Source organism: Paroedura picta, chromosome 14 (genome assembly GCF_049243985.1).
Source record: "Paroedura picta isolate Pp20150507F chromosome 14, Ppicta_v3.0, whole genome shotgun sequence".
Lineage (NCBI taxonomy): Eukaryota > Metazoa > Chordata > Lepidosauria > Squamata > Gekkonidae > Paroedura > Paroedura picta.
In genome coordinates, this window is record NC_135382.1 from 23372963 (window position 1) to 23398013 (window position 25051).

Consider the following 25051-nt stretch of genomic DNA (forward strand, 5'->3'; position numbering starts at 1 on the left):
GCTTCAAAACAATGTGGTATGTATCCAGCTCTGTTGTGCTAATGGCCCCTATATATGATTAACAGTCTTGAACTGTGTAAGAGCAAGCGGGAAACCAAACCTGTTCAAGGGCTCCCAAGTGAAAGTGAGAAGGACACAAATGTACAGTTCTACCTAGCCACACTAGGTTCCTCAGTTACCACAAGTAGAAGGCTGGAGCCAATAGTATGCAACAGTGACCCTATTACATACTATTGACCCGGGACTGCATCTAAACAATTCTGGAGGAACCAGGAGAGGAAGGTGCACAACTGATTAAACAATGAAGTCACATGTACCTGACCAAGGCAGCAGGTTATTTAAACTGAGGCCTCTGAATTATCTCTCTGTCTTAGGTCACAGATATTTATACTAAAACATTTTCAATTTTTTCCAAGTTTAAGAAATGTATTATTATTATAATGTCTGGAGCCACTATGTAAAACATTGTTTTACCACTGAAGAAGGCCAGTTGGCCAAAACACATTTGGTTAGTCACAAATGGTCTATGTTTTATTCTGATTCAAAACTACTATTTGCATCTAGATTTGTTTTGATCTAATTCATTATACATGTATTTTTGTATTTTATGGTAATATTTATGTTTTAAGTTTAAATACAGAACTATTGGGACTTCATATTCTAACTTCTTTGACATTTTAGTTCTCAATTAAGTTCTTTCTGGATTAAGCCCCCCCCCCCCTTCTGTCTTTTTGTTGTCTTTCCCATAACAACATCCCATCCCAATTACAATGTTTCTCTTTTCCACTCTGAAGTGAATAGCCGCTGTTCATTTGTATGGGAGATCATCAACAGTTGTATTTAAAGCTACCACTAGGCACTGGCTCCTGCAGTTAGTCAACATGGACATTAAAAACAAGAATCAACCTGACCTTCATAAGCAGTTTGTATACCACCATTCTAGTTTCTTGTTTATATTTGCACATGACAGAATGTTGTAAGCTGATGTCTATACAGAAGTGATCGGAGCTGAGGCCACTTCCTGCCGTTTTTGATTAATCAATAAAGGGCCCATCGAAAATAATAGAAAATCAGTGTAGATCTAACTAAAATTGTCACATGCAAGACAGAAGACCTCAAATGGGCCATATACAGTACCAGGATGTCAAACCTATATACAACTACTGACTGAAGAATTCCATGGAACACAAAGACTTCTTACTGCATTGATATCTTGTACGATAAGAAGCATCACCGGAATCATTTTGTACCAGAGTATTAAATGCAACATGACACTCGTCTCTGACGCATTAAAAAAAAAGAAGCTGCAAGTGATGCTTGTAATATACTGGAACTCTTAACTGCCCTGAAGCAACCAGCTTAACCTAATTTTCATTATAAGCACTAAAGTAACAGGCAGCATTTAGGTACATTTGGCTCTAACATAGAAAAGTGTTTCAAAAACCCTGAAAACCTTAGGGAAACCCCCCCCCCCCAATCTAAGACATGGTCACTTCAGACTTCAAGCAGTATTAATTTCTTCAGGACCAAAGGAAACAAGAGAATACACTGTTATTTCCAATAAAAGGGAGGAAGTTGCTTTTCTCTCCTTCATAAGCTACCTGGTTCATTGAATATAGTGTTTTCACAAATTTCCCAAGACACATGCACTTTTTCTCTCTAGTTAAAATTTGGAAGTACACCGAATTCACCTTGACTGGGCAATCTCTACTTTAATGCACTGGCAATTGAACATTCTGGCTGGAGGCTCCTCCCCGCTTCTGCATGAATCACAACTCTGGGCATTCTCCTGGCAGGAAGGAAAAAAAGCCCACATATTCAGTTCATGCAAAGATGTAACAGGTACTTCCTCAAACGGCGGCTTATTCTGCTGTCTCTTGGGAAAGATTAAATGATCCAATCAGATGGCTTCTTTAATAATTTCACCTGGAAGGTAACAGTTTGGTGTAGTAGTTAGGAGTGAAGAATTCTAATCTGTCTAGCCAGATTTGATTCCCTGCTCCTCCACATGCAGCCAGCTGGGTGACCTTGGGCTCGCCACACCACTGATAAAGCTGTTCTGGCCGAGCAATGATATCAGGGCTCTCTCAACCTCACCCAGCTCACAGGGTGTCAGTTGTGGGGAGAGGAAAGGGAAAGCAATTGTAAGCCGCTTTGAGACACCTTCGGGTAGAGAAAAGCAGCATCTAAGAACCAAACTCTTCTTAAATTATGCAGACAAACAGTAGGCAGTTTTCTTTATGGGTGGGTACTTAGGGCTCACAAATTGATTTCTTGGGGCACACAGTTTTAGAATTGCTAACCTAAAACGGGAAGAGAATCAACTGTCCATCAGCACAGGGCACATAACCCACAGAGTGGTGATGTCATCCTTCTCATAACTTTTTTTGGGGGGAGGTGGTACTAAAGGTGATCCCTAGTAAACCTCATCTTATCTCCAGAGGAAGAATGCTCCCCTCAGGGTTTCTCTGCATGCCATTCCTTAGCTTAGTTTAATTTTGCCCTGGTTCTTGTGGAATTTTTTGCTCACAGTAAACACAGCCCCTACCTTCATAAGCTACCTTATTCAACTCCAGAGAAATCTCATCTTAAAGGCACATATTTTCAACATTACACAGGCGAGTGAATAAACAACCCTTTTTTACTCATACTGTCAAAGAGTTGTAAGAGTAATGAACTTTTGTCCTCGGTGATGAAGGCATGATTACAGCTGTCCAAACAGGCAAAAAGTAGGAGTACTTCCTCCTTTAAAGAGAAGTATACACCTGCATTAATATTTTTCTTCACTGCCAGCTGACTTAACACAAGCACAGAAGCTAACATTAATTAAGTTTTTTTTTACTGTCTATGCACGCATGGACTGGCCAGTGGTGAGATTACAAGATCTGAGAATGCATTCCTGACAGTGTCTGCAGGCTGGATAATACAGAAATAACGAATAAAAACAAGATCTATGGAGAGGAAGAAGGTATTAAAGTTGACACCTGTGGGATATGGTTTCAAAGAATGTAGTACATCTTTGGAGAAGCACTTCTCCAAAGATACTTAACATATCAGCTATCCTTGAACAGCTTCCCAACTGTCATTCTGGCTTAACAAAATCAACTAAATTGGAAGTATGAAATACTGAAATGATCCCAAATGCATTTTTACTAGTCTGTACAGTCTACCACATCACACCATGGAAACTACCTTACCCAGTGGCAGAAACAATGAAAATGGACCTCCCGCCCTCAAAACAATGGCTCAAGAAAGTTCAGCTTTTGAGTTTGTTTGCCAATTTTGATTCGTACAACACTCACTTAAATAATCCATTTTAAAATCACTTAAACACAAGTTCAGCATCTAGCCTATATGCATATCAGATCTGTTACTGATTTTTGTTAAGAAAAATTCATGCTAATGTGCTCTAGCGTCAGTTGTGTACACAAATCGGTGTAAAGCCAGTACCGTAACACACGTTCTACAAGCACATTCCAGTTCCTGGAATGCATGGGTACATCTTTTCCAGTTTGCCACCCACTGGAAAATATTTAATACTTTACATCCTGCCTTTCACCCAGAGCTCAAGACAGCTAAACAGCACAATTTAGGAAATATCCCCCCCCCACACACACACACACGTAAACTTCAAGGACTGTCTTTCTTAAACCCCAAGCACAAAAATGCTCATCAAATACCAAAACAGCATTATTGCATTTAGTTTTATCCTGCTGCCTCAAAAACAGCAAAGATTTTTGTGGCTCCTTGGAGACCAACGCATTTGTTATGGCATAAGTTTTCATGAGGCAAAAGCACAAACACTTGAAGAAATGGGCTCAGGCTTACCAAAGGTTCTTGTGCAGCAAGAAATACATTTGCATCCACACGCTGGACATACCTTAAAAGCCAACTTGTTTCTTGTGACACATGCATCCTGAGTCCACTGCTTCAGATATCTGTAGGGTCTGGCTCCCAAAACCATATGCAGTAGGTGGTCTTTCAGTACCCCAAGGTTCTTCTTCTTATTATTATTAGTTATTATATTTTAGTTATTATATTAGTTATTATATTTTCATTTCAACGCACCTCTCAGGACCTCCTCCTCCATTTCCCCCCTCAAAACCATTCCCTTCAATAGCCTGGCTGAAAGAATGACTGGTCCAAGATCACAGAGCACAAATCGAGCCTGCCTCCCCACCTTCGAACTGAACACACTTGCCACACCACAGTTGTCACCAGCCCAGTCTGCCGCACTTCAAAGCACCCGGCGTGCTTCCTCCACACCCTCCCAGTTACCTTCTTTGCAAGCCCAAGGCACATTTTGCCTTATCAACAGCAGAAGCCGCCCTGCCTGACAGCGGCAAGCCTAGCTTCAGCCACAACGGATCTGTTAGGCTTGGCAGAAGGAGACCAGCATCTCTCCGCTCCCTCTTTCTTTTTTGGGGGGCAGGGGGATGCAATAGCCCCCCACCCCCACCCTCCAGATCCCTTGCCAGCGACTCTCCTCTCCCCCTTCCCACCTGCCTGCCAAGAGGGGCGTGTGCGGGGAAGGCGAGCAAGCCATTCAACCCGATGAGGCACCCCCCCCCCCCAGGATGGGGTCGCTTTCTCACCCACACGCGCCTCGTGGTCGAGACATTGAGGGGGGGGGGGTTAAGGCCGCGCCGCCCAAGGGTTGCCAATCCCCAGGCGGGGCCTGGAGATCTCCCGGAATCGCAAACTGACCTCCGGATCGCAGCTCGCTGGGAGGAAATGGCAGCTTCGAAGCGGCGCCGCATCCCCGCAGACCTCCCACCCCCATCCCCATCCCCAGGGATTTCGGGAGCATGAGGGATGCCCACCACCGGCCTCCCTCGAAGGACACGAGCAGCTCCCCACACCCCCTCGGCCCCCTTTCTCCTCAGGCTCGCGTCTCTCCGCCCGGCCCTGCGTGGCCTCACCGCCTGCCTTTCTTTCCTTCCTTCCTTCCTTCCCTCCTCAGTCGGCCAGGCCGGAGGTCGCGCGGGCGTCGGCTGCGCAGCCCCTTTGTGCCATCTTCTCCTCAGGCAGCGGCAACGCGGCGCTCGGGAAAGATGGAGGAGGCCCCAACGAGCCCGCCCATTCCGCGCGCGGCGGCTCCGCCCCCTTCCCCGCTGGCGGCCCCGCCCCCTTTTCTCCCTTTCTTCTCCTCCTCCTCCCCGCTCCGTGTCCCGGGGCAACTAGTCACACCCTCTTTCCGTCGGCCTGCCCTCGGAGAGGCTGGACCAACCACGGTGGGCGGGCTTTTTTCCATGCTTAATGAGTGGGCCAATCCACTGTCCCGTTTCTAAGTCCGCGGCGGGTGTGTGTTTGTAACCGAAGCAGTGGTTGGGCATAATGGCGGGAACACGGAAGGCTGCTTCTGATTGGGCGGTGGAGGGGACGGAAGAGGCGGGGCTGGAGCGGGGCTGGAAGGCGTGTCATTGGTGAGACCGGGAGTCTGGTCACAAAGGTTGGGCTTGGGGAAAGGAAGAGGGGCAAGGGGGCTCTGGGGTCAGCGGCGGTGGCGGCCCCGGGGAGGGGAGTTCGGTGCTGTGGCGCAGCTTCTGGTCCAGCAGGCCCCCTCCTCAGCCAGCTTCGAGCCTGAGGGGAGGAGAATTAAGGTATCCTTCTTCCTAGTCATCGTTATCCGAACTAGTCAGCAAAATTTGTACAACAACCCTGTAAGGTAGCCTTCGCTCCCCTGTTGGACCTGATAGATCTTGATAGTGACAATACTAACATTAATCTTAATAATCCACTCCACATTATGATTATGTCGTAGAGTGTAAATTCCTGATTGTTGTTGTTGCATTGGAGAGGTCCAGCACATTATTTTGCACGCAGGGTTCAGTCTGTAGCCTCTGTAGTCAAAAGGGCCCTTGGGTTGCAGATGCTTTTCACCCTGGCTTTGACAGGGTTTGTTCATACATTGCATCGTCTTTGCACTTTCTGTGTAGCTGTCGTGGATCTTGTCAATCAGATGTACCCTAGGAGTGCCATACTTGGAACTTAGTTCTATGCCTGCGAGTTAAGTTTCAAGTGTGGAAATTTCCACCACACCATAGACTGGCAGGATCTGTGGGAAGAATGTAGGCTGTGTCATGTGTGCGTAAACCCTCAGGGGAGTAAACTGGTATTTAAATTTACCAGTGGACAGCTCTGTGTGTTTTGTATATCTCCTCCATTGTGCATGACTCTTTATGCAGTTAGGAGATAAATACTATTTCTGTGAGAAGCTTGCTATATCCATTTTTAACACAAGGAAAATGACATGGACGGATGGAGTTGGGAATAAACAGGAAAGAATTCTGAATGAAGTGAGTTCATGGTGCTGGTGGTATTAGAGCTGAGATCTTCCAGTTGTTTGTTATGTTGTCTTTGTAAAAACTGCCGCCTATGAATTTTAACTTGCCCACTGCATTCAAAGTGGCTCACTGCCAGTCAACTGTGTGTAGGAGTGCAGTCTTAACCCTTATTCTCTACCAGTTTTTTGTTTCTAAGCTAGGAGGATACTGTGACTGTAACCCAAGAGCATGTTAAAATGGGGTAGAGGTGAGAACTGGGTGGTATGTGGGAAATGAGACGCTATCACTGATGATACGGACAGGCAGTGGAAATATGAGACCAGCAAGGCTAGAAAAAGCATTCACATGCTCTCAAAAAGATTTAACATGGAAATGTCATGTATTGATCTCTCTCTTCTCATGCCCTGAGTCCATGCCTTCCTTTTACTGCAAGCTAGTAAAATGTACATCCTGTTTATATGGATGTGTGTATGAGAAGAAGAATTTCATTGCACATTTCTTGAGGATCCCTACCAGGGATGACCCATGCAGCCACTATCAGGGATACCATGTAGTGTATATTTTGCCATGCTGGTGACATTCCCCTCGAGGAGTGAACGGTAATCAGTAATGTGGGAGAAGGAGAAAGAGAAGACTTAACATTACACTCTAAATCAGTCAGTGGACATGGGCGCTGAAAATCAAAACCTTCCCCTATTGCATAGTCTATTCTGGTGTTTCATTCCTTGGTCATGTTAATATGTGGCCATTTCTTCAGAACTGTCAGGAGCTAGAGTGTAACTAAATCTAAGGGATTTTCTTTCTTACACAGTGAATCAGTATTTTCTTGCAGACTGTGGGTGTCCCATGGGTGTGTTGCCAAGCAAATGTTGTATATTGAAAAGGAGATCTTGGACAAGTACAGTATGTCCTCATATTTTAGGAAATATTTTCCCCTCTAAACTCATTGGATCTCCCCCACTTCCTTGTGTCAGTTGGTTTATGGTTTGCTTGGAGATTTTTTAAAATTCTTCATAAGCATCTAAATTAGTGACTGTAAGACTGCAGCAAAATGTGCAAAACAGAGGCACATGCTTGACAGCCCAAGGGTGATTCTTAAAAGCAGGTGATGCTCAGCAGGCCATACCAGTGTAATGTTCCCATAGGCTCCTTCTTGTTTTCTGTAAGATGCTTGTGTTGACCTAAAAAGAACATGTCTCCTTTTGTTCCCAAGAAACTGCTTTCTTAATTTTTTGTTACAACCTGTAAGACCAACAGAAAGCATCTGATTTATTCTGCATATGTGTTGGCGATTCTCCCAAATACATAATCATTTCTCTAGGATTTCCCAAAATCTGCGACAGTTTCTACAGGAGTACTGGTGTGCTCTTTACGTGGTGCAAATTACAGAATTTCAAGCAAAAGTTGCTAAATTATGTTGTTTCCTAAACTGCAATCCGTAAGTCCTTCAGAGAACAGCTGGATGTAGAACTGGTGAATCAAACAATTGAGGGGATGGAAGGACCTTATTTACACAGTGGCAAATTTTCTGTACCTGTTTCAAAGATATTTTAAGTTTCTTTACTAGTTACTTAGACAAACACTGTCTCCTTCTTATGTTATTGGTCAGTTCCATGATTCAACCCATGAAATTGCCATGGTCTCATCTGGCCCCACAATGGGAAATGTTGTTAACTGCAATGGTGTTAGTGGTCTATCCAATGAGCTGGTTATTTATGGTTGGGGGAAGCTTTGCAGCCAAGAGAGGAAATTGTGAGATTCTTATTTCACTCCAAGAAAAGCAGGAGTGAGTCCATGTAGCCAGATCTTGCTCCTAGCTTATTATCCCTGTTTAGCATGGAGCTGATGTTGCCTCTGTACCTTCACTGTGATTTATTAGCTGTAAGCTAGTGCATGTCTGCCTCTCCTAACACAAGAGTACAAATAAAGGAGAAACATGTTATCTGTCTGGCGGGAGCAGTCCACACTGGCTGGCCAAAGAGATCCACCACCAATCCCACAAGCCTTAACTCTTTTCAGGGTCTGGATGCACTGTGCGTTCTCCCTGCTTAGAATGGTGATACGGTCTTGGCATTTAAAATGGCTCTCTGGCCCAGCAATTTCTCCTTCTGACAGATGTGTCCTATGTTGGTTAGTGGGGGGCTGAAATTCCAAGGTTTTTCCACATGGCAAACAAATTTGTTAACAGAGCAACTTTACACAGATAAGTTGAACTGGATTCAGTTGCCATGCCTGCGTAATTTGAAATAAAAGGAGGGGGAAAGGTATGACAGTTCATGGAGAAGCATCAAAGAAAAACAAGGCACAGAAATGATTGCTACACAGAGAGAATCAGTCAGAGAATCAGTTGACTGTTTTGACCAGTCTTCCCCTCCATGTTTTCTGTGTATAGTGAGCAGTGAAAGCTTTCAGGTGACTGTAATCCATCTCCCATTTCTGTCGAACAAGCCAAAAAGATATTATTGCCAGTTGTTTGATCACTGAGGTCAACCAGTGTGAATCACAGCAAGGTATCCCTGGCCACAGACCCAACAGTAACCACTTCATCATACTGTCTCTTGTGAGCCAGTGCTTCCTGGTCACACAAGCATCTGCAGATAGCAACCTAGTCCTGCCAGTTTTGTAGTGTATGAAAATTGTTCCTTTGGGTCTGATCCCATCTGGATAAGTGCATGATATACAAAGGGCGGGTATATACGATACACACTGTACAGTTGAGGGCTGATCAGTGATCTCCCCAAGACCTTTCCAGTTAAATTAAACAGAAGTCCAATGGTACCCTTGAAGACTGACACAATTTATTCCTGTGTAAGCTTCATGGTTCAGAGCTCCCTATTTCTCAAAACTTTCCAAACTTCTGGATGTTTCACATCTTTTGGCAGTAGATTAAAAAACCCAAGGTGGAGCCTGGAGATGGGTAACCACTGCCCCAATCCTTCCTCTTGAGATCAAGCGACCCTATCGAAAGGCCTCTTCCATGGCTGCTGGGCATTGCTTGTCTGTACGTCTTCAGAGGCATCTCTGCAGAAGACCCAGAGTGATCCTAGTCCTCCTGTTTTCCCTGCACAGGCCGCCTCACAATGGATGGAGGAGAAGGTGGTACCAACCCTGTGATTAACAAAAGGTTTGTGACTGAAGCAGAACTCGAAGAGAGGCGCAAGAGAAGACAAGAAGAATGGGAGAAAGTTCGGAAGCCGGAAGACCCTGAAGGTATTTGACCATTAGTTTGGGGGGGGGAGGGGACGGCACTCTCAGCGCTGTCATGCCGTCTCCCGTTATACCCAAGAGCTCTGGCCTTAAGATTTGATCTACTCCTTTCTACTGCACTTTGGGGAGATCAGTCAAGCCTTCAAGGTCTGCTGTTGTGCACCTGGATTCCTAGTGGAAGGAGGTCTCTGAAGAGGTAGCCTCCTTTGAAGGGGCAATCTTATTCATTTCCATAATTTTGCGGCTGGAGTGGTTTGTCCTCGTCCCCAGCAGCAGAAGACTGTCCGAAAAGCAACCAGTGATGACATTAGAGAAAATAATCCCCTACTCGTCTTTTCTTTAACATGGTTTGAGCCTTGCTGCCAGACCACAACACTGGAGCCTGTACCCTCTGGGCCGCCAGCCAAAACCTAAGCTCCAGTTCCTATAGGCATCCCACCCGGCCATTCTTGGCACTGGAGACCTGATGCTGTTGGAGGAGATGCTATTGGGGGTGAATGGGAGTTGTAGAAGTACAGAGTGAAAGGAAACCACAGAGCAAGGCAAGTATGAGATAGCTGAAGGATCAGCCTTTTTTGTTTGTTTGTTTTGTTTTGGCAAGTATGTGAAAGCATGGACCTTGTGTGCACTAGTGTACATCTGCCGTCTCGTGCACTGAGCAGATTTCCAGCTGGGTCAATGATACAGTGTGGAGGAAATTGGTGGTTAGGCCTCACTACCATTTCCTTGTCCCCGGGTCTTCCTCAGGCTTTCTGGGCACACTGCAGCTGCCAAACCTCAGTCCAGCCCAGAAGAAAAACAAAGCCAGCCAGAATCATGCCTTTTTCCCAAGTGACAAGGTGTTGTTGGTGTTGTTTTTACCATACCTGCCATCCCAGAGGCCACCAGAATAAAGTTCACAGTTGCCACTGTGGATTCCTGAGAACTGGACATTGTGTCTCAAGGCAGAGTGGTCAAGCTAGAGTCATGGAGTGGCCAACTTGCAGGGCAAGTGCCATGACTGCCACAAGTGATAAGCGTCTATGAGCCTTCCAGGAGTGACAATCAATGGTCTTGAACACAAAGATGCCAAGAAAGGATTAGAGGTAGCTGGGCACAGTTTGTTATGGAACAAATAAGCTTTGTTCTCGTTTACATCTGCGAAGTGAGCTTTGACTCACAAAAGTTTGCAGCCTTGTAAACATCCTGCTGAATGCTGCTGATCTATAAGGTACTGCTGGACTTGAGTTTTTTAATGTTAAGGAATGTGACGTTCCTGGGGATTGTGCCTTAAGTCTGATTGTCCCCACAGTGGGAGTTCAGCACGCCAAGTATGTAAACAGCTACTTTTGATTACCTTAGAGAGCCAGCGTGGCGTAGTGATTAAGAGCATGAGCCTCTGATCTGGAGAGCCAGGTTTGATATCCCACTCCTTCTCCATATGCAGCCTGCTGAGTGACCTTGGGCCAGTCATGGCTCTCTGAGCTCTCTCTGCTCCACCTTCTTCACAGGGTGGGGAAAGCAATGATAAGCTGGCTCCTTTGGGTAGTCAAAAGTGGGGTACTAAAAACCAAGCTCTTCTTCTTAGGTGAGTGAAAATCTCCTCCAAGTGACCAAGAAGAGCCATCTTTAAAAAACTGGTTCTGCAGACTGAAAATTACTGGCTTTAGTATATGCAGGGAGATGCGCTAATAACCAACGTGTCCTTGATTTGACTGGTTGCCGGTGTTCTTAGAAAAGTGAACACCCAGGATATTCCTGTCTAATTGCTTTCTTTCAAAACAATCGCCTCCTTCAACATTAGTTTGCTTTGCTTTGTTTCTCAGAGTGTCCTGAGGAAGTGTATGACCCCCGATCACTCTATGAAAGACTTCAGGAGCAGAAAGATAAGAAGCAGCAGGAGTTCGAAGAGCAATTCAAATTCAGTAAGTTCCAATAAACATTCCTGAATCTTGGTGCAGGAAAATGCATTTCAGATCTTTGGTAGGTGTAGCTATTGTTCTCCTCCTAAACAGAAGAGCTTAGGGTTGATTTTCTGTGGGTTTGTCAAAGCTCAGCTCAAGCTTGACCAGTGTAGCTCCTATCAATGCTAAGAATTTCAGCTCTGTGGCAACAGAGAGTGCTGAAATGGGGTACAGGCCAGAGTGCTGGATGGAGACCAGGGAGGCCTGTGTTTGTATCCCCCTCTCGTTAAGCTCTCTGGGTGATCCCGGTATCAAGCTATTTCATAAGATTGCTGAGAGGATAAATGGAAGAGGGGTCGCCATTCGGGAGTGGGTGAAATAAAAATCCAATAGATATAACTAGAATAAAATTAGCACATGCCAAAGTGCCACATGTCCAGAAAATATGATTTGAAGATTTTACACAATGCTGTCTCACTCTCTTTCTCAGCCTAACCTCCCTTGCAAGGTTGTTGTGAGCAAAAACTGGGGAGGATAAATGTGGAAGGAGGAGAGAATAAACACTGAGCTCCTTAGAGAAAGGGCAAAATAAAATAAGCTGGTAAAGTAATATTTGAACTGTTTGTTTTGATGACGGAATTAGTGTGTCTCTGCCCTGCTGTACAATGGACATTTTTTGTGAAGCACTAAAAAAATCCCTCTGGCTAGAGCTGCTCTAACTTGGCAGATGCTCTCATGTTCCATGATATTCCTGGGCAGTTTACAAAGGCCTCTTTGTCTGTCTTTACCTCCAGAAAATATGGTCAGAGGCCTAGATGAGGACGAGACCAAGTTCCTCGACGAGGTTTCTCGGCAACAGGCCCTCATAGAAAAGCAGCGTCAAGAAGAAGATCTGAAGGAACTGAATGAATACAGAATATCCTTAGTGCTGCTGCTGTTTCTTTCCTCTTCTGCCTTGAGAGTTTTTTTTTAAGGGGAGGAGCTCACTCAGCAGGGGGGGGACGGGGACATCAGGACCTTGTAAAGAGCCAGTGTAGGTCCAAATAGACTAGCTTGGGCAGGAGATACCAGTGGTCTTGATATGAGCCAGCTTTGGGAGGTCCTTTATGGCCCTCCTGGGGACTTGGGCTTTAAGGTTGGCTCTCCAAAGGTATCCCCCTCCATGTTAGCCAATGAAGTTAGGCTTCAGAGCTTGAAGCCATGTTACTTCAGGCAATTTTGGGAGCCTCTTGGAGGCAAGACAGTTCATCCAAAACACTCTGAAAGACTGTCATATGTTGTATTTGAGTATAAGTTTTTGTGTGTACACACACTTCTTCACTATCTGAAGAAGAGCTGGTTTTTTGTACCCAGCTTTTTACTTCCCAAATGAGTATCATAGCAGCTTATAATCACCTACTATTCCTCTCCCCACAACAGAGGCCCTGTGAGGTAGGTGAGGCTCAGAAATAACGGTGAAGTGTGCATGCACATGAAAGCTGATGATGATGATGATGTCAGCCATTCAGTTGTGTCCGATTCTTGGTGATCCCGTGGCTCAGCTGTCTCCACGACTTCTGATCTTGCTCCGCTTCTTTTAGCTGTGTAATTCTCTGGCCGGCATCCATTTTGATTGAATCTAACAACTGCGTTCTTTGTCAGCCAGGTTTCCTTTTACCACTCACCAGTCCTAGCATAATTACTCTCCATTGGGTTGGGTCGCATGATATGGCCAAAGTCAGTGAGCCGGAGAATTTAGACCCAGTATAAAACTTGGTTGTTCTTTAAGGCGCCACTGGACTCAGGCTGTGTTCTGCTGCTTCAGACCAATGTGGCTGCCCATTTGAACCTGTCATATATTGTGTTCATCTGAAGCAAGTGAAAAATTGTCCACAAAAGGTAGTACACGTGCACCAATCGTCTTGCAGCAAAACCAAACTGGTGTGGTAGTTTTAAAGACACAGAGTGATTTGTAGCACTGGGTTCTTCTTTACATAGTCTTACCTAAGCACGCTCCTGAGTGTGTGTGTGTTTGCCTGCTGCATCTTGGTGCCTTAGGATCAGCGTGCAGAATTCGAAAGAACATTCTGAATAAAAACACAAATATAAAAAAAGAGAGTTACATGTACGTAATAAGCACATACGCAAAAAAAGGACCAGTTCCCATTACAGCACTAGTTTACTGTATTGCCGTACGGTTCTCAGTGCTTATTTAAAAATATAATCTCTGGTTGCTGCCAAATGACACATCATCAACAGTTACATTGTATTCAGTTTAACAGTTTTGCTCTAGCACTATGAACCGGGTTATGATGGTTCCGGCATAATATACAGGGTGACCAGGTCCTCGTGTAATTTTCAGCCAAGCAGAATTTCCACAGCCATATATATTTATGTTGTGATTTTGCCCCTTATAATGACAAACCAGGCCTCCTTTAATCACTGTTGTTTTGCTCTGCTGGGATTTCCCCCCCCCCCCGCTCCCAGCATGGTCAGATCATTCGGAATGCCACAGTCAGATGCTTTTATCCCAGTTATATATTCCTTAATTTTTTGCAATATCTTCACCCAATAGATAAATTGTCAGGGTTGGGCTCCGTTCCTGACTTCTTTCTCCTGTGTTCATTAAGGGCAATGCTGTGTGTGAGTTATATTTAGCTTCTGTGGCTGCTTCAGGGTGTGTTGGATGCCATGATGAGAGGGAGGGGACACAGCTGCCGTGTTCAGAGGGTCATCTAAGTCCTGCGTTAGGCCAGAAGGGACTAGCTCGGTGCCCTAGTATGCCAGACAAGAGAGATGCTGGTCCCAACATGTGCCTGGGGCCGATCCCTGGTCTCGTGTAGTGAAGCCTGTTCAAACAGCCTTTGCTCGGTAGAGAAGGGCGCATTGAACACAAGGCATGGGGGGTGGGGGCTGAAACTTGCTTGTCAGCACGGTGCTGTTTTGTTTCTTCCTAAATGACCCGGAATGGTGGGAGAACTTTGAGGTGGGCCCAGTTTGCAGATGATGATAGGCTAACCCATCCCTTCAAGTTTCTGAGAAGTTCTGAGGTCATTCTGGACTGGACAGCCCAATAAGAAATCAATAAGCGTAAAAGAGTTTCAGAGGGCAAACGTGTCGGTCTGCAGCAGAACAAGCTAGATTCGCATCCAGCAGCAGCTCGGAGACCACGTTTTTTGGAGAGTGTAAGCTTTCAAGAGTCCATACTCCCTTTGTCAGACGGGAACAAAGGGAATTTTGAAAGCTTCCGTTCTGTAAATCTTCTCTGTCTCTGAGTTGCTCCTGGACTTGAATCTAGCTATTAAAAAGTTGATGTTCGTAGGGCCCCAAACCCTTCACTTTATGGGGATTCTGATTGTGCTTGAAACCGCAGCCTGAATGTCTAAGCCAGGGGTAGTCAACCTGTGGTCCTCCAGACGCTGGCAGGGGCTCATGGGAATTGTAGTCCATGAACATCTGGAGGACCACAGGTTGACTACCCCTGGTCTAAGCAACTGACCAGGAATGAGGCTGTGTGCTTTGATGGAGTAGCTCAGTGAAAATTTCTGGTTCACTCTGCTGCACCAATCCCACCCCCACCCCCCAAAAAATCTTTTCTTGATATTAGAAAAAGAAGAAGAAGAGTTGGTTCTTATATGCCGCTTTTCCCTACCCGAAGGAGGCTCAAAGCGGATTACAGTTGCCTTCCCATTCCTTTCCCATTAGGAAAGGGGTTGAAGATGGCCCCTTGTTCAGAAAATTATGCGTATGGTGGAGAAGCTTGATAGATTTAACTTTTTCTCCCAAAAGACTAGAACCCAGGAGTCACGTTTGGGGTGAACAGAATAAAAGAGACGCAGTACATATTTCGCTCTTGGAACTTGCTGCCACAGGATGGTGTAGTGGGCGTAGTGCTGGCCGGCCTCATAGGGGGATTTGACTGTCCTGCGGGATAGGTTGCCGGTGGCTGTCAGTCTCGGTGGCAGTGACAGAGAGATGCCTTGCTGGGACTTGACTGTCACTGGGCGTGATCCAGTAGGGTTCTGTTTGTGGCATGCCTCGTGTTGGCGGAGAGGTTGCTCAGCCGTTTCTGTGCAAACCGAATAAAAAGAGTGAAGAAAGTTTTATTTGGGGACTAAGGTTTCATCCAAATGACTGTCATGGACTCTGTGTAGTAACAGTTCCACCCTAGCGCCGTTAGGTGGGTTGAGATGGTTCCAGCCTCATATGGTGACCAGGTTCTCATGTAGTTTTCGGCTAGTAGAGAGAAGAGAACAAGAGACTGTCTCCCAGCAACCTTGCTAGCTGAGAGAGGATGCTGTTCTCTTCAACTCCCAAGGAGAAAGAGGATATAGTCCTGAGAATACCAGTTTGGGGACAGCCAAGAAATGAAATTTATCAAGGAAGAAGGTGCTGACACCACTCTCTTATCTTACAAACCCTCCCTCCCTCCTGCTGGGTTATCTTTTCTTCTTTTATGTGCCAGACGCTGTTTACTCCAGTGGACTGCACATCTGCAGATGGTTGAACTTTACTTTAGGAGCCCAGAGAGTGGTTGGTGGGCATTATATCTGCCTACACCAGGGCTACCCTGGGGTTTCTTAAAGGACCTGGAAGGGTTTCCTAAATGGGCGGGAATTTATTTAATATAATTTTAAAATTTGAAATATATATCAGCGGATCCCCTAGAACCAGTGAGATCAGGACCCTCGCTCCTAAGGAAAGAGCTCCTGACTGCAGCTGGACAGGGGAAGGGAGATGGGGAGTTAACTCCAATGAATAGCCATCTTTTAATGTGTTGGGGGGTTTTACGGGTTGGGTTGGTTTATTCTTTTATTGTAAACAGCCGTGAGTCTTTGCAAGCGGCAGTGTGTGTGTGTGTGTGTGTGTGTGTGTGTGTGTGTGTGTATATATATATATATATACACACACACATATACACATACACATATATTATGTTGACACGCTTTCCCCCCCCCCCAAAGAATGGCCTGTGATGGCATGGAGGGGGTAGGAAAGGGGTGTCCACAGCAATGCTCCCCAACCCTATTCTGCATGATCCTGCCACTTCTGGCGTTTCTTGAAGCTTGTTTCTGGGGCTCCTCAACAGTAAAAAAAAAAGTTGAGAGAGGCTAATTTTCACATACACATGGTGCATGCACACCAATGCATGTCTCGAAAAATGCTGTGGATGGTAAAAATGCTCAGTGATTGTTACTGCTGTAGTTGAAGCTTTGACCAGCAGGACTACAGACTCCTTTTTCTAAACCCAAACAGCAGGATTCTCCTCCTCACTCCCCACCCCCAGTCCCAAATCTGTATTTGTAAGCTCGTCTTTAAAATGTGTTCCATTTCTGGTTATGCAGAGGCAATGCTGTGATGCCCCTGAGTTGTCAGCTTTTCAAAGTGTTCAGCAGAAATTTCCAGTGCATTGAGGCATGTGTTCCTAGCTAGCCCTGTGGACCAGGATTCTTTCCTTCTCTTGGGAGGTCAAAGGTGAACCATATGTTGGAAAAGCAGAATCGCATTGAGAAGCTCGGAGATAGAAGCCTGTGGATTCTGGAAGTGTTCCTGTAGAATGGGTCCTCCGTTAGATGGCATCAGAGAGCTACTGCTGTTCTTTTTTTTAGAGCACCAGGAAGCCACGCATGAGCTGAGGCTAAGAGCAAAACCCTACAATGTTTACTAGTATGACTAATTGAAGGCCTAATTACTGGTGCAGTTTGGGAAATTGATCTGTAACTGTAGCTTTAATCAATAGCGCCAGTGAATTAATTAAAACCTTAATGGATAGCAGTTCTGGAGCTATTACCCTCCTCCTCCTCCTCCTCCTCCTCCTCCTCCTCCTCCTCGTGTGTCTGCTTCAAGGCCCACTTCCAAAAACCTTGGTGTGAACGGTAGTCGCTTAGCAGGAGTAAGAGGTTGTGACCACACAGAGTTTGATGCCAACACAGAGTGTGACAGGTTCCTTTTTAAAAAGTTCCGCTGGGTCCTTAACCTTGAACTCACAGTTCTTTGTCCAAGGTCGGGGGAAGCACTGACTTGAAAAAAGAGGCAGAGAAAAAGCTGTTGGTGAAGTCCGTTGGAAACAAGAGCAAGTTCTCTCAGGCGAAGCTGTTGGCAGGCGCTGTGAAACACAGAAGGTGAGTTTGAGGCTTCTGCAGACTTGGAGGGGGGAAGTCGTGTAGTGGGTGACAGCCAGCATCAGCCCCCTTCCCGAGGCTTGAAGTGTGGTGAAACGGGAGGCTGTGCAGCCTGAACCCTCCCAACGGAACCCTCCTGAGCAGTGAGGTGCCTGCACCTGGATAGAGCCTGCCTCTCCAGCCCGCTATTGGCCTCCCGTCTCCTCCTCGGATTGCAGCCCCAGTTCCCACAGGCACTGGGAGCAAGGCATTGTCTGGCCAGGAAGTCTTGAAGTGACTGCAGCAGCCTGTGCTTCCAAGGCCTGTTTTCAGCTACCCTGCAGAGAGTCTCCTCCCAAGCCCAGGACTGATTCTTTCTTCATTCCTGCAGGTGGGAGGGGAAGTGGTGGGTGGCAGCAGTGCTGAAAGGGCTGGGAGGGTAGGGCTGTCAAAATAGGGGCTGGTGGAACAAGAATTTTGCCTCTCTTTGCATACAAGACAATTCCTTGGGCCTTCAGTTTCTGCAAAGCATATTGACCCGATGTGATATGAAATCCGTTCTTTTGTGCAGTACAGGAAGTAAATATGTACGAGTGCTAAAAGTTCAGTCCTGAGGGTGAATCCCATGAACTAAGAGCTTGAGCTAGCACACCAAAGGGCCTTCTGACAATCCTGGAAGGGATCAACTCAGGAGACTCACGGGAAAGGCCCGTCGCTCTTGAGAAGCCGCAGAGTTGCAGCTCAGTGGAACAGCACAGCTCCTGGCTGGGCACCGGCGTCCGCAAAAGCCCGTTGAAGCTTCTCGCCATAAACTGGCTGTGGCTGCCTGTTTCAGAGGGGGCACCAAGTCTCCAAATGTTGAATGAGCAGGCAAAAAGCTATTTTTCATCCCGAGCATTTGGCACACGTGAGCAGCAAGTTCTGGGAAAGCGACGAGGGTGTTTGCGCAGCGGCACAGCTGACGGGTGCAGATGGCTCCTTTTTCAGGCGGCTTCTCGCCACTGCGGTGCCAATGCCTTGACATTCAGCCGCGTGTTCTCTCTCATGCTCTGTCCCTGCCTCTGCGGCCTCCTTCCACCCTGGCTCGTGCCCCTGGGATTTGGCTTGCTTGTTTAATGCCCTCGGAAAAGAACCACAACACTTGCTGCTACTGTTTGGTCTTTTTGCACGGGTGCAGCATCCCTTTTCTCAAGCGTCCACAAACCTTCCAGCTCTCTGCACCCTCCTGTCGTTTTCTTGAGAGCCAGGTCATGCTCTTGCGCAGGGGCTTTGCACAGGCCACGAAGGCCCTTGTTTTAACATCACCACAGCCATAGGTGCTTCTGTGGCCTTAAGAAAGCCGCTTTCCCTCACTCGCTCTGCTCCCCCTTCTGCCCATCCTGGAGAAAATTTTGGCCACCCTTACAGGGGTGTTGAAAAGTGTGCTGGAACTGGGTTGAAGGTGGCCACCTCTGCATAAACACCTGGGATGGAGCCTTCCTTGTCCCTGTGCAGTGTCAAAAATAAATTCCCCCATCCCCAGTCCTTTTATGACTAACTGCAGGCTTCTCCCTACAGGGTGGGACTGCCTTCCGATCTTTTTGTTACGTTAGCAGGTGTTTTATTAGCAGGATGTTCTGGCTTCCTTGCCTGGCAGGCCTTCCGGGAAAGGCAACAAGGACCTGAGAAAATTTCTCCCAGCATTCTGCAGAGGTGTAGGGAATTAACCGACAGCAGCAATAAATTGCACCTATTGACTGCATCCTACCAAAGATCTTGCTGCCCCGGGCAACTTGGCAGCTGTTATTCCTGCCTCTTGGGCGGATCGCTCCTTTGCACTGGTGTGTTCTGTGTTTTCAGGCATTTTTTTCTCACCTGCATTTGCATTCTCCTTTTTTTGCACTTGAAAGTTGAGCGAAGAGTCCCTTTGCCATGTTGAGAGGAAGCCAAAGAGCAGTCTTGGAACACCTCTGGCTGGAATCCTGGCTGCCAATCAACGAGGAATTCCAAGTCCCTGTTCCCTGTAGCAATGAGGCCTGGGAGGTGGGCAGGTGGCCCACGACGGATCTTCTCCGCTTTGTTGCTGTCTTGTGTGCAGGGGCCTTTTTGACACTTTTATTTTCTTGCAGTTCAGAAGGTGCCAACAACGTGAAAAGACTGAAGCTCGACCCTGACCCCAATCCGGAAGAAGCTCCAGGTGGGCAAAATCGCCTTTAGAGCTGATCAAGTTGCCAGGTGGCCTTGGAACATTTTTTTCCCTCCTGGTCCGCAAAGAGTCTGGCTGTAAAGGCTGCTCAGACCACCAGACACTCTCCAGGGCAGGGTTTCCCAACTATGGCACCACGAAGACCCCTTGGTGGTTACACAGCAGGGGGAGGGGGTTCATAATGGTGGCTGGGGAGAACCCTCCCAACCTGTGAAAGAAAGTTTTTTTAAATAAAAAGTCTACTTTTAGAAGAAGAAGAAGAGTTGATTCTTCTATGCTGCTTTTCTCTACCCAGAAGAATCTCAAAACGGCTTACAGTCGCAAATGCTGGCAGGGGCTCATGGGAATTGTAGTCCATGGACATCTGGAGGGCCGCAGTTTGACTACCCCTGTTGTAGAACATTATGAGCTGCAGTCAAGGCGTTGGCTTAGCCACGATGGAACTGGAGTCAGCATTCTAGCAGCTCTGCCCGAGTCGAGCTTTTTTCGCCCTGCACTTCCGGAGGCAAGCGTCGTTAGCCCAAATTGGGTAACTGCAAATGGCGGCCCAACCTTGATCTCCATCTGTTTGGCTAACTCCGCTCCAACGTTTGCTGAGCTAATGAGCCATGGAAGCTGTGTGGGTTGTTTAAAAAAGAAAATTCCCTGCATTATTAGTCACTCTCCTGATGGTTTTGTCAGGATTTAAAGTGTTCATTGTAGAAAAAACGCTTTGCTTTCATCCCCGGTGAAACTGTGGCACCTTCTGGCAGATCAGAGCTGTTGGTTCAGAAGGTCACCAGGTTGCCCTATTGTCTTTGGGCAGAGTATTCTCGGGGACGGTGACTCATTCTCCCAGGGCGATCCAAGCGTATTTGTTTAGAAGAAGAAGATTTGGTTCTTATATGCCGCTTTTCTCTACCCGAAGGAGGCTCAAAGTGGCTTACAGTTGCCTTCCTTTTCCTCTCCTCACAACAGATACCCTGTGGGGTGGGTGGGGCTGAGAGAGCCCTGATATCACTGCTCGGGCTAAACAGCTTTATCAGTTGTGTATCGAGCCCAAGGTCACCCAGCTGGTTGCATGTGGGGGAGCGCAGATTCAAACCCGGCTCACTAGAAGTCCACACTCCTAACCATTAAAACCAAGCTGGCTTCCTTGATGCCCTGCCTCAACTAGTGAGTTTCTGTAGTGGGATAGGAATCTGAATTTGCGTCTCCCTCCTCCTAGTCAGACTCTTTAACCATCACACCACACTGGCTGTCACATTTGTACGCCACAAAAACCTGCCTTGAAAGACCCAAGTTACCACCTTGAATATGTGTTTTGCTACAAGGATGGAGGGGACCCTGATGCAGCCAGCCCTCAGCTGACAGATACAAGAAACCCCAGATGTATCACTGTTACGCACAGAGCATGGTCCCACGGCTGAGTAGTGACAGTCGGGACAAAGTGGGGGAATATCAGCTGTATTAAAATGGAGCTCTCCTGGAGTAGAACGGAAAGGGACTGACAGAGAAAATACACCTCCGAGCATAACAGTGGAATTAGTGTCATTGAGAGGAATTTCAGCTTGATCTTCAACACGCTGTTTCTTTCCCTCTTTCATAGTCTGATTCTGTTTTGATCAAAAGAGAAATTCAGAGAGGTTCACCAGAATTTTGCTGTTTTGTTGTGTAGATGCTCAGAGGCAGGCAGTGTTTCCCCAGACCGATCAGTCCCTCCTGCCATCCCCCCCCTTCCCCCCCTCCCACCCCTGGTGATGTGTATCCTAAAATGACTGCGGTGCACCTTGAAGGGCTCCGTTTTTATATCCCGATTCTTCCAGGCTTGCTGGCCAGCTGCCCGTGATCTCAGCTTCAATGCTGACCAGGGTGCAGCTCCTTCTGGTCACATGACTGTGATGTCAGATGCTTGCCATTCTGTGGGTTCAGTGTTGCTGCTTCGGGTTGCCCTCCTCCCCGGTAGTGTCCTTTAGCCATGTCCCCTGTTTTCCAAATGTCTAGATCAGGGGTAGTCAACCCGTTGGTCCTCCAGATGTCCATGGACTACAATTCCCACGAGCCCCCTGCCAGTGTTTGCTGGGAGGGGCTCGTGGGAATTGTTGTCCATGAGCATCTGGAGGACCACAGGTTGACTACCCTTGGTCTAGATAACTTTGCCCTGTTCTAAGAGTTGCTTGGTGGGACTCTTGGCCCTGTTGGAACCTGAGAGAGGGACCAAAAAAAGCCCCTGCCCTAGAGACAGGACACGTTGCTTGGAAGCCGAGACCGTTCTTCTTGCTTCCAGTGGCTTGTGGTAACTGTCCTTTTTGGCTCTTTCAGAAAACCCCTCTTGTATCCCTCTGGGCAGCAGCTCTGCGAGTGATCCGATGGTCCACTGCCCCTCGGCGGCCGTGTGCATCGGGATTCTGCCAGGCCTGGGCGCCTACTCAGGGAGCAGCGACTCGGAGTCCAGCTCAGACAGCGAAGGCACCATCAACTCGGCCGGCAAGATCGTCTCCTCGGTATTCCGTGGCAGCAGCAGCTTCTTTGACGGCCCGTTGTAGGATTCGCCCCGACTCCTGTGATGCTTGGGCGGGAAGTCCCCCCCCTTCGTCCTGGTCATCATCCAAGTGCTCCACATAATCCGCCTCTATTTTTCAGATAATACCAAGCAGCGTTCTGAAGCTGTCTTCTGTGGGTGTCTCTTTCCTTTAAGACTGTCTTTGGTTCCAGGGAGAAGTCTTGTTTTTATTGTATGATGGAGAAGAAGTAGGTTGCTCTGGTGCCGTGGCAGAGTTCTAGTGTTGCCTCTGATTAAAGAAATCCTGAATGCGTCTCAGCCCCCCTAAGCTAAAATCTCGGGTCTTGCCAACATTCGAAGCCTTCTTGCCACGCTCGGCGGTGGCATCTTCTACAGCTCAGGGGAGGCCAAACTGTTCCTCCCGTGCCTTTCCATTTGTTTTCTTGAGAACCTTTGTGAGTTGTAGAGATCCGTATTAAGTTCAGGATCAGGGCTTTGGTAATGGCCTAGGCTTCGACCAAGGGAGGACTCTGCAGAGTGTGGGAGCGACCACAAAGGCCCAAGCTGATTGTGTGAATTTCTGTAGAGCAGCAGTCCCTAAGGGGGTGCCCACTTGTTTCTTCCCCCAAGCATCTGAGCCCATCTTAGGCTTTCTTCTGTTTCATTGGAACGGGAGGAGCTTCAAAAGATCCCAGGAATTATCCTGTTTATGTCTGCAGGGAGATCTCATATGAAAACAACTGCACCATCATAAGAAGGCATTTAGCTTGGTACATCCTCTATCATTGTCCCCCCAGAGCCATTTTAAGGGGAGCAGAAATGGACAGGGGAAGGTCTCAGCTAATTCCACAGTCAACGATGCAACTGCCCATTTTGACATATTTATTTCCTTTACTATGGTTTCCCCTAGAGCCGAACCCAAACACATGGCAACTTTATAAACTAAGCTTGTTATCTCTGTTGGATTATGGAATCTGTTAATCCTTTTTATTATGTTGTATGTTAATTGACTGCCCATATTTTAGCTCTAAGTATGTACTGGTAACCCCCATTCCACTGCATTTGAGGAAGCGTGCGTGCTGAGAGTAAGAGAAGCCGTCTCTCCAAGCTGAGCAAAATGTCACTTCCTAATTGCTGCCGATAGAAAAAATCGGCAGCCTCGCTGGTTGGTTAAGAGGACAGTACTGCTTCAGGCGCTCGAGATCCCCTAAAACAAAAACACAAGTTGTTAACATCAGCTAATAGCGTAGTCTGACTCCCTATCTCTGTCTAGGGGAAAAGAATGGTACGTTTCTAATTTGTCTCTTGTATGTTCTCGGGGAAGGGGCAGTAGGCGGGGGCTGCCGCTGGCTTCTACAGCACCCCCCCCCCAATCTAGCGAAATGTGAGAAAGATGAATTGCCAACCAATTGCTGCTAATAAAGAACAGGATGCACACACACATACAATTTTTTGTGCAAACATATCAAGGGAAACAGAGAACTAAGTGGTCGTCACAGGTTCTGTTTGGGCTCAATAGCTGGAAGGACCTGAGAACGGATTTTAATTATGGCATTCCGGACTTTCTGTGGCTTTTATGGGCCATTAATTCCTGGCCTATGCTGTTTGTCCTTGTCTGGCCATGATGATGGGCAGTGGAGGATGGGTGTGTGTGGGTGCGTCTGCATCTTTTAAGACATTTCCGCACATTAGTATAAATAGCGTCAAGCCTGCGGAATGGCAAAGTGCAACATTATATCGTGCCCCCTCCTCACCTTTTTGCTGTCTTCCCTTTGTCTGCCTTCTTTTTGCGTGTCTTGCCCTCCTCACCTGCTGCTGGAAGAGGCAGAAGACAGCAACGTGTCTTATAAGCGCCGTGCTTCCACCTGTCAATCAATTCAGGCAACCATCCCCTCCCTCCATATTCTGACACAGTTTAAAGGTTCCACGATGCCCGCTAATTTTTTTTTTTAAATCATACTTCTACTTTGCAATACCTATGCATAGAATCAGAGAATCATAGGTGCATAGTGCTTTTGAACACCACCCATTATGGGATCACAATTAGGCTTGTGCACGATTTGGCAGCTTCGGCTTCAGCGCCCATGGAAGTCAATGGTGCCAAAGACTATAATGGGAATTTTGGTGTTCCTGCCTTTTCCGGGGGGTGGGGGTTTGAGGTAAAGCCTCCAAACTATTAGGGTAGCTCTGGGAGGCTCTTCCCTCCAAATTTCAAAATGATTGATCCAAGAGGTCTATGTCTAGGGGCTCCCAAAGAGGGTGCCCCCATCCCACCATTATATCCAATGGAGACGACCAACTGTGATCCCTGGTACCTCTCATTAAAAGGATCAGGTGGGGGGTGAAGTGAAAGACTTCCACCTGAGACCTTGGAGAGATGACTAGACAAGCCTGACCTTGGGAGACCAACAGTGTGACTACATAGAAGGTAGTTTTGGATATTCACATATTTGGGCCACAAGCAAATACCAGCAAGTGGTGGTTCAGTGTAGCCACGGCCCAGACTTCTTTTTGTTCCTCGATCTAAATTCGCTTGTGCTGTTTCAGCCCTGGTAAGTACATGCAAGAAAGGGAGAGTTCCAAATGCAAGAGTATTTGGTTTCCTAACTTGAATCACAGCCCAGTAGAGGGGTTGATTCAAAATTGCATTTCAGCCTTGTACTTTATAAAGCATGTGTAATTTCAAGATCAGCCTATGTGTGGAAGCCTCAGCAAGGGAAACATTGGAAATGCATTTAGTGGCACTTTACTGACCTATTCACACTTCTGGGAGTGGGGGGGGGGCAGGACAATCAGAGAAGAAAATGTTGCTAGATGTGCTTTCACAGAAACTTTGACAAACAGCATTCATGCACCTGGATCCTGGTGAAAGTTGACAACTCCCTGACTTGGATGGTCCAGACTAGTCCAATTTAGCCAGATCTTGG

At 46.9% G+C, this 25051-nt stretch overlaps 2 protein-coding genes across 5 annotated transcripts in view; one reads left to right on the forward strand and one right to left on the reverse strand.

Annotated features, from left to right (window-relative positions):
- Window positions 1–5124, reverse strand: part of RSPRY1 (ring finger and SPRY domain containing 1) — a 35818-nt gene extending 30694 nt beyond the window's left edge. Inside the window, exon 1 of one of the 2 annotated variants that reach the window (XM_077310478.1) lies at window positions 4923–5124. The gene's annotated coding sequence lies outside the window, so the exon portion shown is untranslated. Of the gene's footprint in view, window positions 1–3880; window positions 3902–4922 lie in introns of those variants that run through there. The other variant, XM_077310479.1, reaches the window with a different exon arrangement.
- Window positions 5125–5391: 267 nt separating this feature from the next.
- PSME3IP1 (proteasome activator subunit 3 interacting protein 1) lies at window positions 5392–23084 on the forward strand. 3 transcript variants are annotated; one of them, XM_077310702.1, is made up of 7 exons: window positions 5392–5426; window positions 9357–9497; window positions 11300–11398; window positions 12172–12293; window positions 17345–17478; window positions 19566–19633; window positions 21944–23084. In XM_077310702.1, the coding sequence occupies exons 2-7, from the start codon at window positions 9368–9370 to the stop codon at window positions 22165–22167; spliced, it is 777 nt and encodes a 258-aa protein (XP_077166817.1). In that variant the 5' UTR covers window positions 5392–5426; window positions 9357–9367; the 3' UTR covers window positions 22168–23084. The 3 variants fall into 3 exon arrangements, with proteins under 3 accessions (XP_077166817.1, XP_077166815.1, XP_077166816.1); XM_077310700.1 differs by lacking the exon at window positions 5392–5426 and adding an exon at window positions 5437–5603; XM_077310701.1 differs by lacking the exon at window positions 5392–5426 and adding an exon at window positions 8733–8797.
- The last annotated feature ends 1967 nt before the right edge of the window (window positions 23085–25051 follow it).

Bases quoted from the DNA above. Each gene is read 5' to 3' on its own strand.
- PSME3IP1 (XM_077310702.1), top strand. From the start codon at position 9,368: ATGGATGGAGGAGAAGGTGGTACCAACCCTGTGATTAACAAAAGGTTT. The intron at 9,498-11,299 runs GTATTTGACCAT...TTTGTTTCTCAG, and splicing joins GAAGCCGGAAGACCCTGAAG to AGTGTCCTGAGGAAGTGTAT. The intron at 12,294-17,344 runs ATATCCTTAGTG...CCTTGAACTCAC, and splicing joins AGGAACTGAATGAATACAGA to AGTTCTTTGTCCAAGGTCGG.